The following is a 12,805-nucleotide window of genomic DNA, read 5'->3' as shown; positions in this document are numbered from 1 at the left end:
TATTAAAGTAATGTATGTATCAGGCCTTAGTGTGGCAAACACAATGTTTTTAATCCAAAAACACACACACTCACACGGTTGCATGGACCTGAGGCTTCTGGAGAAAAGGGAATATGTAGCCGCCGTCTGCCAGTGGAAGCTCTCACAGCTTGAGCCAAAATATTAACAGAGGTGTCCCATCTACCCATGAATTCTTGTAGACAAAAACTGCACATGTATTTCATCTCCAACAGGAAACAAGTGTTTTATGCTAGGATACAATCCTCTGAGATGTAGTTATAAGAAAGACAAGTCTCATGTGATAGCTTTCAAAAACTATTTAACTGTTTCAAAGACAAACTTTAATGTGAGAGAACAATCTTGGGGAAATGTTTGAAATTTCTTTCCAATTTAGCATGGCATGGGTTTGTAATAGGACCTACTTGAGACACCATTACCTCATTGTTTGGCTTGAAATTTAAATCAGGGGTTTTCCAACATCACTTTGGAAATGAAGAGAAAAGGTTACAATGCAAAGTGGCAAAGAAAAAAAACAAAGTGGAAAGTAGATAGTGGGGCCAGTATGATCCAAGAAAAAGTGCTCAAAATATAGATGTCCTTTGAATTGTAGCACTTGCCCATTAGGTGAAGCTTGTTAGGGATTGCATCACTAGTTGCATTGCTATGGTTGGAAAATGGAGGTTTTGGATCTAAGCATAGTTTTTTTAAAAAACTGCTGGAAGTGAGCCTGGAGGAACCCATGCTGTAAAAGTATAAAAAAGATACTTCCTAGATGAGACCAAACATCCATCTAGCCCAGCATCCTGTTCCCAACAGTGGACAGTCAAATGCTTTCATGAAGCCCACAATAATGCTTGTCAGCATTGTGAGCATTGAGAACAACCATCTTGTTATAGAAACACTTCCCCATATGGTCCAGAGTGCTCACATTCCAGGTGCATTAGGAAAAAGGTTGGATGGAAAATCATTACACAACCAACAGTTATTGGTGATGTCATTCCATAGCTTGTATTAACTGCAACATTGCCAAACCAGTTGTGAGCAGGCATTTGCTATAACCTTGCTGTTGGTTATCTTTGGTCTGATCTAGAAAGAGACCAATCTAAAATGAGAGGGCAAGTTATTTGTGAGCCAGCTGTTGTGAACCAGCCACTTACTCCTGCCTGAACCTTCTGCATGTGGGTGATTGCAACCCTATGCAATTTATTGCCCAGTTTAATTAAATTCCAGTAACAGCAACCAGTATCTGGTACATGAGTTACTGAAATGATCATAAATGTTCTGATAAGATGAATGATATACACATTTGTTTGAGTCAACGCTAGAAATATTTTATCATTCTATAGATGACCGAACATATCATTTCCAAGCAGAGGATGAACAGGACTGTCAAATGTAAGTTGCATTAATATTTTTGTTTTCTTTGCTGTTTCGCTTGCTCATGATAGTGGTGTCTACAGTAGATAAAACAACTGCTTCTTACCTGAAGAGAAAGATGCTCTTTAATTCTAACCATGAGGCAGACAAGTTAGGAAGACTAACCTTCATGTAGTTATAGTTCATCTATAACAAGGGTAGCCAATGTAGTGCCATCCAGATGTAATTGGACTATAACTGCCACCATCCCTGTCTATTGGCCTTGCTGGCTGGGGCTGATGGGAGTGGTAGTCCAACAACAATTGGGCACCACATTGGCTACCCCTGATGTACAGGTAGCAATGTGTAGAAGAAGAATCGAAACCCTGGAATTTTAATTTTTAAGAATCAAATGCCTGCTCCCCACCCCAATTTCTAATGTTGGGAGATTTTTAATTTCGATGAGTATAAATCTGGATTTAAAAGTTTACATTTTCCTCAAAATAGAGGATGCTCCACCTTCAAAAAGTTTTGAACATTTGCAAAACATTTATTTCTACCTGATACTAGCTACAATGCAGGCAAGGGAATCTTGGTTCACGCAGCAGCCCTTGTTTGAATGGCTACCCATCATAAATCTTATCTGATTAGCTTTCCTTCCACTGAAAACTATCCAGATGTTCAACCCTAGCTAGAATTCTTCTTTCTCTTCTTTTTCTTTGTATTAAAAACACCACCAGTTTCCTGTGAGCTCTCCCTATTCTCCTTGCCCTCTCTATGGCAGAGGTCTCATGCAGCCAACCCTGAGGTTTTGAGGTGATAAAGAGGTTGCCTCCTCGCTTTGATTTTGTGAGTGAAGGCCAGGCTTCTACACTGTAAGCTGTCTTCTTTTAAACCTCTCTGAAGGATAGTAGTGTATTTACTAGTACAATTTTAAACAAAGAATTTTTTGTTTTTCAAGTTGTCAAGTCAATCTTTATTTTCAGTCAACTGACCACAATTACAAACATAGTATTAAGTATTAAAAATAAGACTACTTGTTTTTCAAGTTGGATCTCCGTGCTACAGAACAGTAAAGAAGAAGCTTTAAATAATGCATTCAAAGGTGATGATAACACAGGAGAAAACAACATTGTCCAAGAATTGACAAAGGAAATAATCTCTGATGTACAGAGGATGCCTGGAAATGACATGTGCTGTGACTGTGGAGCACAAGGTGACTTTTTTAAAATGCTTGACGTGTTACTTTATTTCCCTTATAAAGTTTGTGTCCTTCCCACCACCCTTTTTTCCAGCCTGATGAAATCACCTAACAATCACGAACATATAGAACAATAAAAAACCATTTAAGATACATACATAAAAAAAATCAGAAAGACATCTATTAAAACATGGTAGAACCATCTGAGGCCCACTGTAATGAATTTGCTAGGCACTTCCAGAATAAAATCTTCAGCATCCACCAGGACTTAAACTCCAATGTTATAGCAGGTGAATCAAGCGAGGTATCCAAAGCACAGCCTTGTCCCAATTTCTTGGATGAGTTTCAGTTGGTACAGCTTGAGGACATTGACAAGGTGCTTGGACAGGTTCGTGCAACCACTTCTGTGCTGGATCCTTGCCCTTCTTGGCTAATAAAAGCTAGCAGGGATGGAACAGCCGGCTGGGCCAGGGAAGTGATTAATGCCTCTCTGCGAGAGGGGATGGTCCCTGGCTGCCTGAAAGAGGCGGTAGTGAGACCACTCCTGAAGAGACCCTCCCTGGACCCAGAAAATCTTAATAACTATAGGCCGGTAGCAAATGTTCCATTCCTGGGCAAGGTCCTTGAACGAGTGGTGGCAGGCCAGCTCCAGACACTCTTGGATGAGACTGATTATCTGGATCCATTTCAGTCGGGTTTCAGGCCTGGTTTTGGCACGGAAACAGCCTTGGTCGCCCTGTATGATAACCTCTGTCGGGAGAGAGACAAGGGGAGTGTGACTCTGTTGATTCTCCTTGATCTCTCAGTGGCTTTCGATACCATCAACCATAGTATCCTTCTTGGAAGACTGGCTGAGTTGGGCGTGGGAGGGACTGCATGGCAGTAGTTCCGCTCCTACTTGGCGGGTGGGCTCCAGAAGGTGGTGCTTGGGGAACATTGCTCGGCACCCTGGACTCTCCAGTATGGGGTTCCACAGGGGTCAGTTCTGTCCCCCATGCTGTTCAACATCTACATGAAACCATTGGGTGCGGTCATCCAGAGCTTTGGAGTGCGTTGCCATCAGTATGCTGATGACACGCAGCTCTGTTTCTCCTTTTCATCTTCTTCAGGTGAAGCTATCAATGTGCTGAACCAGTACCTGGCTGCGACAATGGACTGGATGAGGGCTAATAAAGTGAGGCTCAATGCAGAGAAGACTGAGATGCTGCTAGTGGGTGGTTCTTCTGACCGGATGGTGGATGTCCAACCTGTCCTGGATGGGGTTGCACTCCCCCTGAAGGAGCAGGTTCGTAGCTTGGGGGTTCTCCTAGAACCATCTCTGTCACTTGAGGCTCAGGTAGCCTCGGTGGCACGGAGTGCCTTCTACCAACTTTGGTTGGTGGCCCAGCTACGCCCCTATCTGGACAAGGATAACCTGGCTTCAGTTGTCCATGTTCTGGTAACCTCCAAGTTAGATTACTGCAATATGCAAAATGCAGCGGCCAGATTGGTAACAGGGACCAGACGGTCCGAACTTATAAAACTGATTCTGGCCCGCTTGCATTGGCTGCCTGTATGTTTCCGAGCTCGATTCAAGGTGCTGGTTTTAACCTATAAAGCCTTACACGGCTTAGGACCACAATACCTGATGGACCGCCTCTCCCGATACGAACCCACCCGTACACTACGCTCAACATCCAAGGCCCTCCTCTGGGTGCCTACTCCGAGGGAAGCTGGGAGTCTGGCAACAAGGGAGAGGGCCTTCTCAGTGGTGGCCCCCAAATTATGGAATGATTTTTTTGACGAGGTGCGTTTGGCGCCAACACTGTTATCTTCGGCGCTAGGTCAAGACTTTCCTCTTCTCCCAGGCATTTTAGCATGTGTTTTTAAATTGCTTTTTTAAAATGTGTTTTTAAATTTGTATATTTGTTTTTAATGTTTTTAATTGTTATAAACCACCCAGAGAGCTTTAGCTATGGGGCGGTATACAAATGCAAGCAAGCAATAAATAAACAAACAAATAAATAAAACAATTGATTATCATTTGAACAATTTATATGTCTTAATGCATTCACACTATTATGGATGCTTCTTTCTCCATTCCTTTTCAGATTTGTAATTGTATGTGCAATGGAGCCCTGCAAACAATAATTCGGGGGTGGTCCACTCCTCTGCTCCTTCTGCCACCGCCATCATCACTCACCTCCACTATGTTGTCCCATAACCCGGTCCCAGTTGTTTAAAGTTGGCACAAGCAGTTTATATTATATAGCCACGAGAGTGGCTGTATACTATAGTCAGCATGGATTTTTCACATTCCGCAATGTTAAATTGAAAATACCCCCCATGCCATTCTGATCTTTCCCATAAGCTCATTTGAAAACAAAACCTTACAAAATTTATAATCCTGAACTCAGAAACGCTTGCTTAATGACCCTCTAAACTTTCATGGTGATACACAAAACAGTCATAGAGAATCGAGAATTCAGAGTGTAAAAAGAGGGGGGGGGAGCAGACCTCTGTTGGACTTTTTTCTGTCAGAGTTCTCATAATCTGTTGAAATTAATTAAAAATCAGCCATGTTCACAGAATACCAGGAATCCTGTTACTGACCTTGCCCCATACTCTGACCTTCATCTTCTGCAGTTTAAAAGGTAAAAAAAAATGCCTGGCTGGTTTTTAATTAACTTAAGAAATTTAGCATTGAACTCAATGATAACATCGGGCATGCTCAGTAAGAACGAACTGTCAGTGTTCTAAAAGCCAGGCTCACGGTTGCTGGGCTTGCCTAATCAGGAGAGTTGTTAGGAGACTCCTGTTCTTCACACAGAGCTCCAGTGGCCAGAGTGGTTCAACAGTCAGCCGCTCCGATTGTTGCTCTGTAAGGGGAATAGAGCATCTCCTAGCAACTCTCAGCACCCTTCACTTACTACACTACTAAAGTGTACTACTAAAGTGAAATAAAGGTCTGGTGTGGATGTGGCCAGGGACAGCTTTGGTTTAGATTTGGGAGGGAGGCTACATGTGCCTGCTGTAGAATAAAAAGGTGGGGGAAACCCTGAAAAAGAATGACACTGTTCACAATGTTTTCCTTTTGGAAAAGAAAGGGGCTTCCCTTCTGCCCATTGCCCATCCACCCAATCTCCTCCCCTCCTCTCCCCCTTCATCCCTCCCATTCCTGCCCTCCTCCTTGCCCCTCCCGCAGGTCAGTTTCACCTATCCTAAGCATGATTGCACAGGAGTAAATCCCACTGAACTCAAAAAGCATGCAAATGATCAAACCTGCCCTCCTCCTCCCTCTTATTGCCTCCCCCTTACACCTTCCCTCCCCCTTCCTTCACCCTCCCCATCCCCTTCCAATCTCCTCCTTCCCCTCCCCTCTCTCCATCCCCCTCCTCCATGGTCAGTTTTACCTATCCTAAGCATGATTGCATGGGACTAAATCCCAGTGAATTCAATAAGCATGCAAATGATCAAACCTGCCCTCCCCTCCTCCTCCCTCCCATCATCTCCCTTTTGCCTCTTCCCCCTCCCCTTCACCCCTTCCCCCTCCCCTTCCAATCCCCTCCTTCCGCTCCCCTTTTCCCCCTTCCTACTTCCCTCTAGTCTCCCCTTCTCCTCCTCCCCCAAGGGTCAGTTTTACTCCCCATATCACCAAATTCTTCCAAGCTGCACAGCAAGTGGATTGGACTGTGAAAGACCAACCCAAATGGTGTTTGCATTTTTACAAAAGTATAGGGCAGTACAGTATCTCAGAGAGGAGGTCAGGTCTCCTGCTCCCCTGGTGCATTCACTATAGCTGCCCAATTTCCTTGCTTTTTAAAGTTTGATGGAAATATTTGTGGCTATAGGTAAGTTCTCAAACCACAAGGTTTTTTGCCTATTAGTGAATCTTCTTTCATCTGTAAGATAAAAGTAAAACAAAGACAACTAGTCACTCAGACAATATAGCAATGTGCTTTATTTTTGGCTTTAAATACTGGGACCGGTGCCAAATACTGTGGTGACAAACGGGAGCTGAGCTGGTAGTTATGGTTTCCTTGTCAAAGGGTTGCTAGGGGACAATTGCTATCACCCACAAGCAAGTTGCACACAGTGGAATGAACAAGACCACCCTTGTATCGTCTTCTGTCATATATACTAATAAGCCTTCTTCAGGCATTCCTTGCCCCATGCAATTAGCATTGCCCCTTCTGTTGCCGTTCCAGTTGCCCCACCATGAGTTTGAGGGTGACGAGCTATGGTGGGGAGCCTGCTTTAGTTCTGTAGGCATTTTAGAACCCTTGTGGAGAGGGTCATCCCTGCTTCACAAGATGTTAATTTTTATATATATATACTTTTTTATTTTATTTCTTCACAGGTATCTTTATATGATATGAATTTTCTCATTTACATCAGACACCAGTATAATTAAGAAGCAATACAATTATTCAACAACAATAAACAAAGAAGCAATCAAAGGCTAACAAAGGAAATAAAATCTTACAAGATGTTAATTCGAGTGGAGAAAAGGATGCCTAAGGAGGGCTGTAGTGAGCTCAAGTGCTGTGTTATGATGCCTCTGTAGCCAAAACAGAAAGAAGAGAGATGTTTTTTTAAAGAACCATATAAACCATTTTAACATTTTTTTTAAAAAAACCCTAAAGTGGTATACAAAAGATTAAAAAGCATTCAGTACATAATAAAACAATATAAAACATAGCATAAAAGACTATGTCATGTCTTCACAGCCAGTAATCTATATGATCAATATCACTACTCTGAAAATGCTCAGGTGAAGAAACATACCGTACACTGAAAACATAAAATCGTTGGTGCATGCCTTACTTCCAAGGGCAAAGTGCTCCATATGGCAGGTGCCACCACACTGAAGGCCCTACTCCAGGTAGCTGCAAGACTACCTTGCAGGAGCATGTGTTGCCCCTGGGAGGGCCTCTTCAGATAATCTCAGTGAGTGGGCAGGTCCATAAAGGAGAAGGCTGGATTGGTGCCACTGGTGTGCCCACGCAGTCCTGGCCTCACTGCCACCTGCCTCTCTTCAGCCCCATTTTGGCAAGCTGCAGTAATGCTGGTGTTGGGATAATGAAATTTTTTTCAAAAGGTGTGCAAAAGAATGTTATTTATTTATTTATTTATTTATTTTTCTGTGTATGTGAACTAAATTATTTAATTCTTAATAACCCATACAAAATTTTGTTTTGCGTGGCTGCAAAATCTAATTGCTGGGTATGTGAGTAAAGTAAGTTTGATGCCCCTTGAAGTGATTCCGTCATTTCATTGCTCTGGGTAGACTTTTTTATTATTTCATTTTCAGATCCTACATGGCTCTCAACAAACCTTGGCATTTTAACTTGCATTGAATGTTCAGGGATCCATCGAGAACTGGGTGTCCACTATTCTAGAATGCAGTCACTCACATTAGATGTGCTGGGAACATCTGAATTGCTGGTAAACTAAATATGTTTTTGTCATTCAAAAGCTGAATTAGTATGTAGTCACTGTTAGTCTTTGCACATTATGGTAAACCATAGTTATGGTTTATCATATATACACAGTTTGTACCCACTTTGTTCCTCACTGGAACCCATCCCCAGCAGAGCATTATGTCCAAACCAGGGGTTGTGTTTTTCCCCAATCCCAACAAACCACAATTAGTAAGCAAACAAACCATGGAGCAAACAAACCATGATCCCTGGTTAGATATAACACCAAACCAGGGATTGTTGTTTATGTCATCTGTGCACCAGTAGGGAAGAACAAAATAGCTCAGATCAGCATGTTTCATAATAAACCATTGATTTCAGTGGGTTTACTCTGGGTATGACTAACATTGGGTCACCCAGTGATTTAATCTTTTTAAATTTCTTGGGGTAAATAGATACTGTCCTGTGTCACAATAAAGTAAAAATATCAGAATAATGTTTCTAAAGGAACTTCAGCCGTGCTGTTGGAGCTTTGTTTAATAAAGCTTGTTGGTTTAGTGCAAGGGTGGGGAACCTCCGGGCAGGGGCCAGTCTTGGCCCACCAGGGTGTCCAGCTTGGCCCGCAAGGAAATTTTCTCTAAACCCTGCCCATTCCCGGGATGGAAACAGTTGTTTCCAGGTAAAACCAGATTTGACCCACGCTTCTTAGCTGACATGTAGGGGTTAAGTCCTGCTCAGTTTGGCTGGGCGCACCTGTTCCCATTGGAAACAGACATGTGCAGCTAAGGCAAGCAGCCCCTGGTTTTTGTAGGTATCATCTGTGAAAGGGACATCTCCCATATATAGCCTTGGGTGTAAAATGCAGACTTCTTTTCCCTCTCCCCTTCAAGTGAAAGTGAAGGGGAGGGGAGAAAGGAAAGTGCCTTTTGTGAGCATCAGCAGTGAGTGGGAGCTGTACCACTTGGTGCAGATCATTGCATAATGCAGACTTCCTTTTCCCCTCCTTGTCCCTTGGCTAGAGTGCCAGCAAGGGCGTCTGCATGTGTGACCCCCAAGACTGCAAAACACTTAGTAGCAGTGTGCAGTTACCAGGCTCCTCTCTCAGCAGCCTGCGCCTCTCCCTCTTTCTCCACTCCCTACCCTCTTTCAACCCCCTTTTTCTGTGAATAATATTCAGAGCCTGCTTTCTGAATGCCCAATGTAGAAAAAGTAATCTCTTCAGAAAGCAAAACGATCAATCTCTTTTCCCCCCCTTCCCCTCCTCCTCTTCTTTCACCTCCCTTGAGGGGGAGGGGGATTTTATTTTACTAACCACATTTCTCTGGTGCCTGTTCAAGCTCTCTTCCCTAAACCAGACTTCAGGATTTCAGTTTATTTAATTACACAATAAATGCTTGCATTCGTTCTCTCACTGCTGCTACTCCTTCCCTCCAAGCCCCTCCCCTCCCCTCTCTATGTCTTTTCCACAAGGGATCTTGTGGGCAGGACAACGCACAAGTCAATCTTGTGATATAATGATGCCATGTAGCTGACAGGTGGGTCGTCCTGCTCACCTGTCAAAGTCGGCCCACAGGATGGAGCTAGATAGAAGTTCTCACCCCTGGAGTCAAAAAGGTTCACTGCCCCCAGTTTTGTAGGTATTAAAGAACCTTGTGGGCAAAATAGGGCATTGCAGATTCAGAATTCTACCGCTCAGTTTTTATCTCAACTTCTTATTCTGTTGGAAAATGGAGAAAATGAATTGTGACTGAATTCATTTGCTCAATATGTTTATATTTATCTTCTCTTGACATGTTTATATTTATCTTAATAGCTTGCCAAAAATATTGGGAATGCAGGTTTCAATGAGATTATGGAATTTTATTTGCCTGGAGATGAAATAGTGAAACCCAATCCGAGCAGTGATATGTAAGTATGAGACATGGAAAGTATGGGAAGCTGATATAATAATTAAGAGTGTGGGTTGGGCAGGCTATGATTCAAATGCGGCCCTTGTTAGTTGACCTTAGGCAAGCCACTGTTTGCTCTGCCTCCAGTCCCACCCTCACTTGCAAATATGGTTGCATTTCTTGTAGGCATTGACCAGTTCACACAAATGAAAAGCACACAGTTGTCAGTACTTTCTAAATAGACAGCTGTAACTAAAATGAGTAAACTATCAGCATGAAATGGAAGCTGGAAAGTAGGAATATGGATTTACAGGATTGCTGAGAGGTCATATGTGAACCTCTTTGAATGCAGGAGTTCAGTAGAAATGTTTACTAGTAATTAATATCCTCGTGAATAACTACCACTTGCCGGAGACAAAATAAAAAAGTGAATAGGCTGAGAATGGGAGACTATTGGAGAGCAAGAAAATAAGAGTTCATAAACTCTGCCATTGAAAAAGAGGATCCCATTAATTAGCAATGGGATCCTGTCTGTGTGTGAAGGCTGAAGTCGTGGTGGAAATAAAATTGTAAAAATTCTGTGTTGCTAGGAGTGAACTGTTCTGTTCATGAAAGGGTCAAAAGTACGAATTTGTGTTCTAGCAGAAAGTGAAACTTGACGTTTTCAGTTACACTGTTAATGCTGCTGCAGTCTTCTCACAAGCGACTGCTTAATTTATTGGGCCAGGCCCAATTTCTTTCCCCTGCTGTTGCTCCTTTAAATGAATTGAAGGAATTTTATAAGGAAGCTTTAAAAGTCACTAACATCTGTGTGAGAATATGATTTGTACACATGTAGAGGCTTAATGCTTTCAATTTACTTCCTAAAAATAGCGATTTAAGCTTATTTTAGTCATTAAACAAAGGTTACATTAAACTCATACATGAGTTTAATTAATATAGTTGACTTTAATCAATATGGTTGCCAGATGTCCATTTACTAAAGCACGGCATCGTCATAAAACATGGTTGTTTACTCAGAAGATCTTAGGGTTTAACTTGCCGTCTCAAATCGGAATAATTCCTTCTGTTTGCAAAAGCTGCCCATTTGCTACCGGGCCAAGTTCAAGGTTCTAGTTTTGGTGTACAAAGCCCTATACAGCTCGGGACCAGGATACCTGAAAGACTGTCTTACCCCTTATATACCCAGTCGATCACTGCGCTCTGCTGGTGAGGGCCTCCTGCAGATACCATCTTATCAGGAGGTTCGTTCTGCACAATATAGGAAACGGACCTTTAGTGTGGCAGCACCTACCCTATGGAATTCCCTCCCTTTGAATATTAGGCAGGCGCCATCTCTGCTATCTTTTCGGCACCTTTTGAAGACTTTCCTCTTTCAACAAGCCTTTTAGGTTGAGACCTATCCCAGTCTGCGTCTGTGTTAGAATTGCTTAATGTGTTTTTTAATAATGTTTTTAACCCTTTTAAAAAGTTTTTTTTAATGTTTTTAACGCTGTTTTGTTTTAATGTATTTTAAGATCTGTTTTTATGATTTTTTAAATTGTTTTTAGCACATTGTTTGCCACCCTGGGCTCCTGCTGGGAGAAAGGGCAGGATATAAATCAAGCAAACAAATAAACAAATAAGAGATCCAGTGGACGCTTTCACTAGAGGAGCTGGGGTGTGGGGAGGTGATTTTTGCCAATTTGCTCCACTTGCATGCCCTCCCCGCTCCTCAGTCTACCCATCGTACTGTTGCAGAAGGTCCCCCATCCCTCTGGAGAAGATTTTCAGGAGGCTGCTGGATAAAGGAGAAATTACCAAAAATCACCTGTCCCCATTTATTCTATTAGGATTGTCCTGTGAGTGGAGTTTTTCTCACAGGAACTCTGGATCAAATCCTTTGTTTTCTGTCATTTTTGGTGACATTTTTGTAAACATAAGAAGTTTATGTGTTTGTAAAAAAATTACAGGAAGAGATGTTATAGTTTGTTGAGGCAAAAAACATGACCGTATAGCTTAATTCCAAATTTCACTCTAATAGTAAATATCTTGTTTGTTTGTTCATTTTTTATTTTTACATTTATATCCCACCTTTCCTCCAAGGAGCTCAAGGTAGCATATATGCTTCTCCCCCTCCCCAATGTATCCTCACAACAATCTTGTGAGGCAGGTTAGGCTGAGATATGGTGACTAGCCCAAGGTCATACAATGAGCTTCCATGGCTGAGTTGGGATCTGAAGCTTGGTCTTCCAGCTCCTAGTCCAGTACTCTGATCACTATACCACACTATTCCTTGCTTGCTTTAAAAATAACCTAGTGAACAGCTTGAAAAAAAATCAAGTAATGCAATAAGAAAGGAAGAATGGATAGATACATGTGTTGTTAATCCAAATTTTAATTCCAAATGTTGGACGTAAAGTTACCTTGTAACTTTTCCGGTGTCTTAGACAAAGGGAGACTAAAGCCTGAAGAGCTGGCATTTGAATGGAGTGTACTTGATCTGATTATCCTCTGTAATCTATAACAGATCCTGTTTTACATCATACATGACAGCAATTGACCTCAAGCTACTTAATGTTAAACAGTAACAGTGCAGTATGATTTTTAAGTTCAGAGCAGGGGTTTCCCTTGAATTGCACCATTGGAGCACATCAGCTGAATAACTCTGCAATTAGTTTTAATTTAATTTGCATAATATTTTTACAGATTTCTTGAAAAGAGCTAAAGAAAACCGTTTTTTATTCTTGTGAACCAAATTTATGTATTCAGTCTAATTAATCAAGTCAAGGCAATATTTGTGGACAAGTAAACAACCATAAGTACAAAACTTTCACATATGTGGCAGAGAAGAAGGGAAGTTATCATGGTGACTCAGTTTGCATGCCACAGTGGGCCATAGGTAATGGTTTTACTGCTAATGCACCAGACTTGCCCGCTTTGTTCCTCCCTGCTAGCACACGGGAGAAATGAATCAT

The 12,805-nt window shown here is 42.0% G+C and overlaps 1 protein-coding gene across 3 annotated transcripts in view; it reads left to right on the top strand.

Annotated features, from left to right (window-relative positions):
- The window catches only part of ASAP2 (ArfGAP with SH3 domain, ankyrin repeat and PH domain 2), a 151,234-nt gene that overhangs the window by 106,022 nt on the left and 32,407 nt on the right, over positions 1 to 12,805 (top strand). For all 3 annotated transcript variants that reach the window (XM_061622818.1, XM_061622816.1, XM_061622817.1), the window contains 4 exons: positions 1,347 to 1,395; positions 2,406 to 2,572; positions 7,851 to 7,984; positions 9,773 to 9,867. In XM_061622818.1, the coding sequence (XP_061478802.1) occupies positions 1,347 to 1,395; positions 2,406 to 2,572; positions 7,851 to 7,984; positions 9,773 to 9,867 (445 nt within the window). The remainder of the gene's footprint in view (positions 1 to 1,346; positions 1,396 to 2,405; positions 2,573 to 7,850; positions 7,985 to 9,772; positions 9,868 to 12,805) is intronic.

The sequence above is a fragment of the Rhineura floridana genome, chromosome 4 (assembly GCF_030035675.1).
Source record: "Rhineura floridana isolate rRhiFlo1 chromosome 4, rRhiFlo1.hap2, whole genome shotgun sequence".
NCBI classification, from domain to species: Eukaryota; Metazoa; Chordata; class Lepidosauria; order Squamata; family Rhineuridae; genus Rhineura; species Rhineura floridana.
Note: the sequence above shows the minus strand (reverse complement) of the source record. Positions and strands in the feature narration are given on the sequence as shown.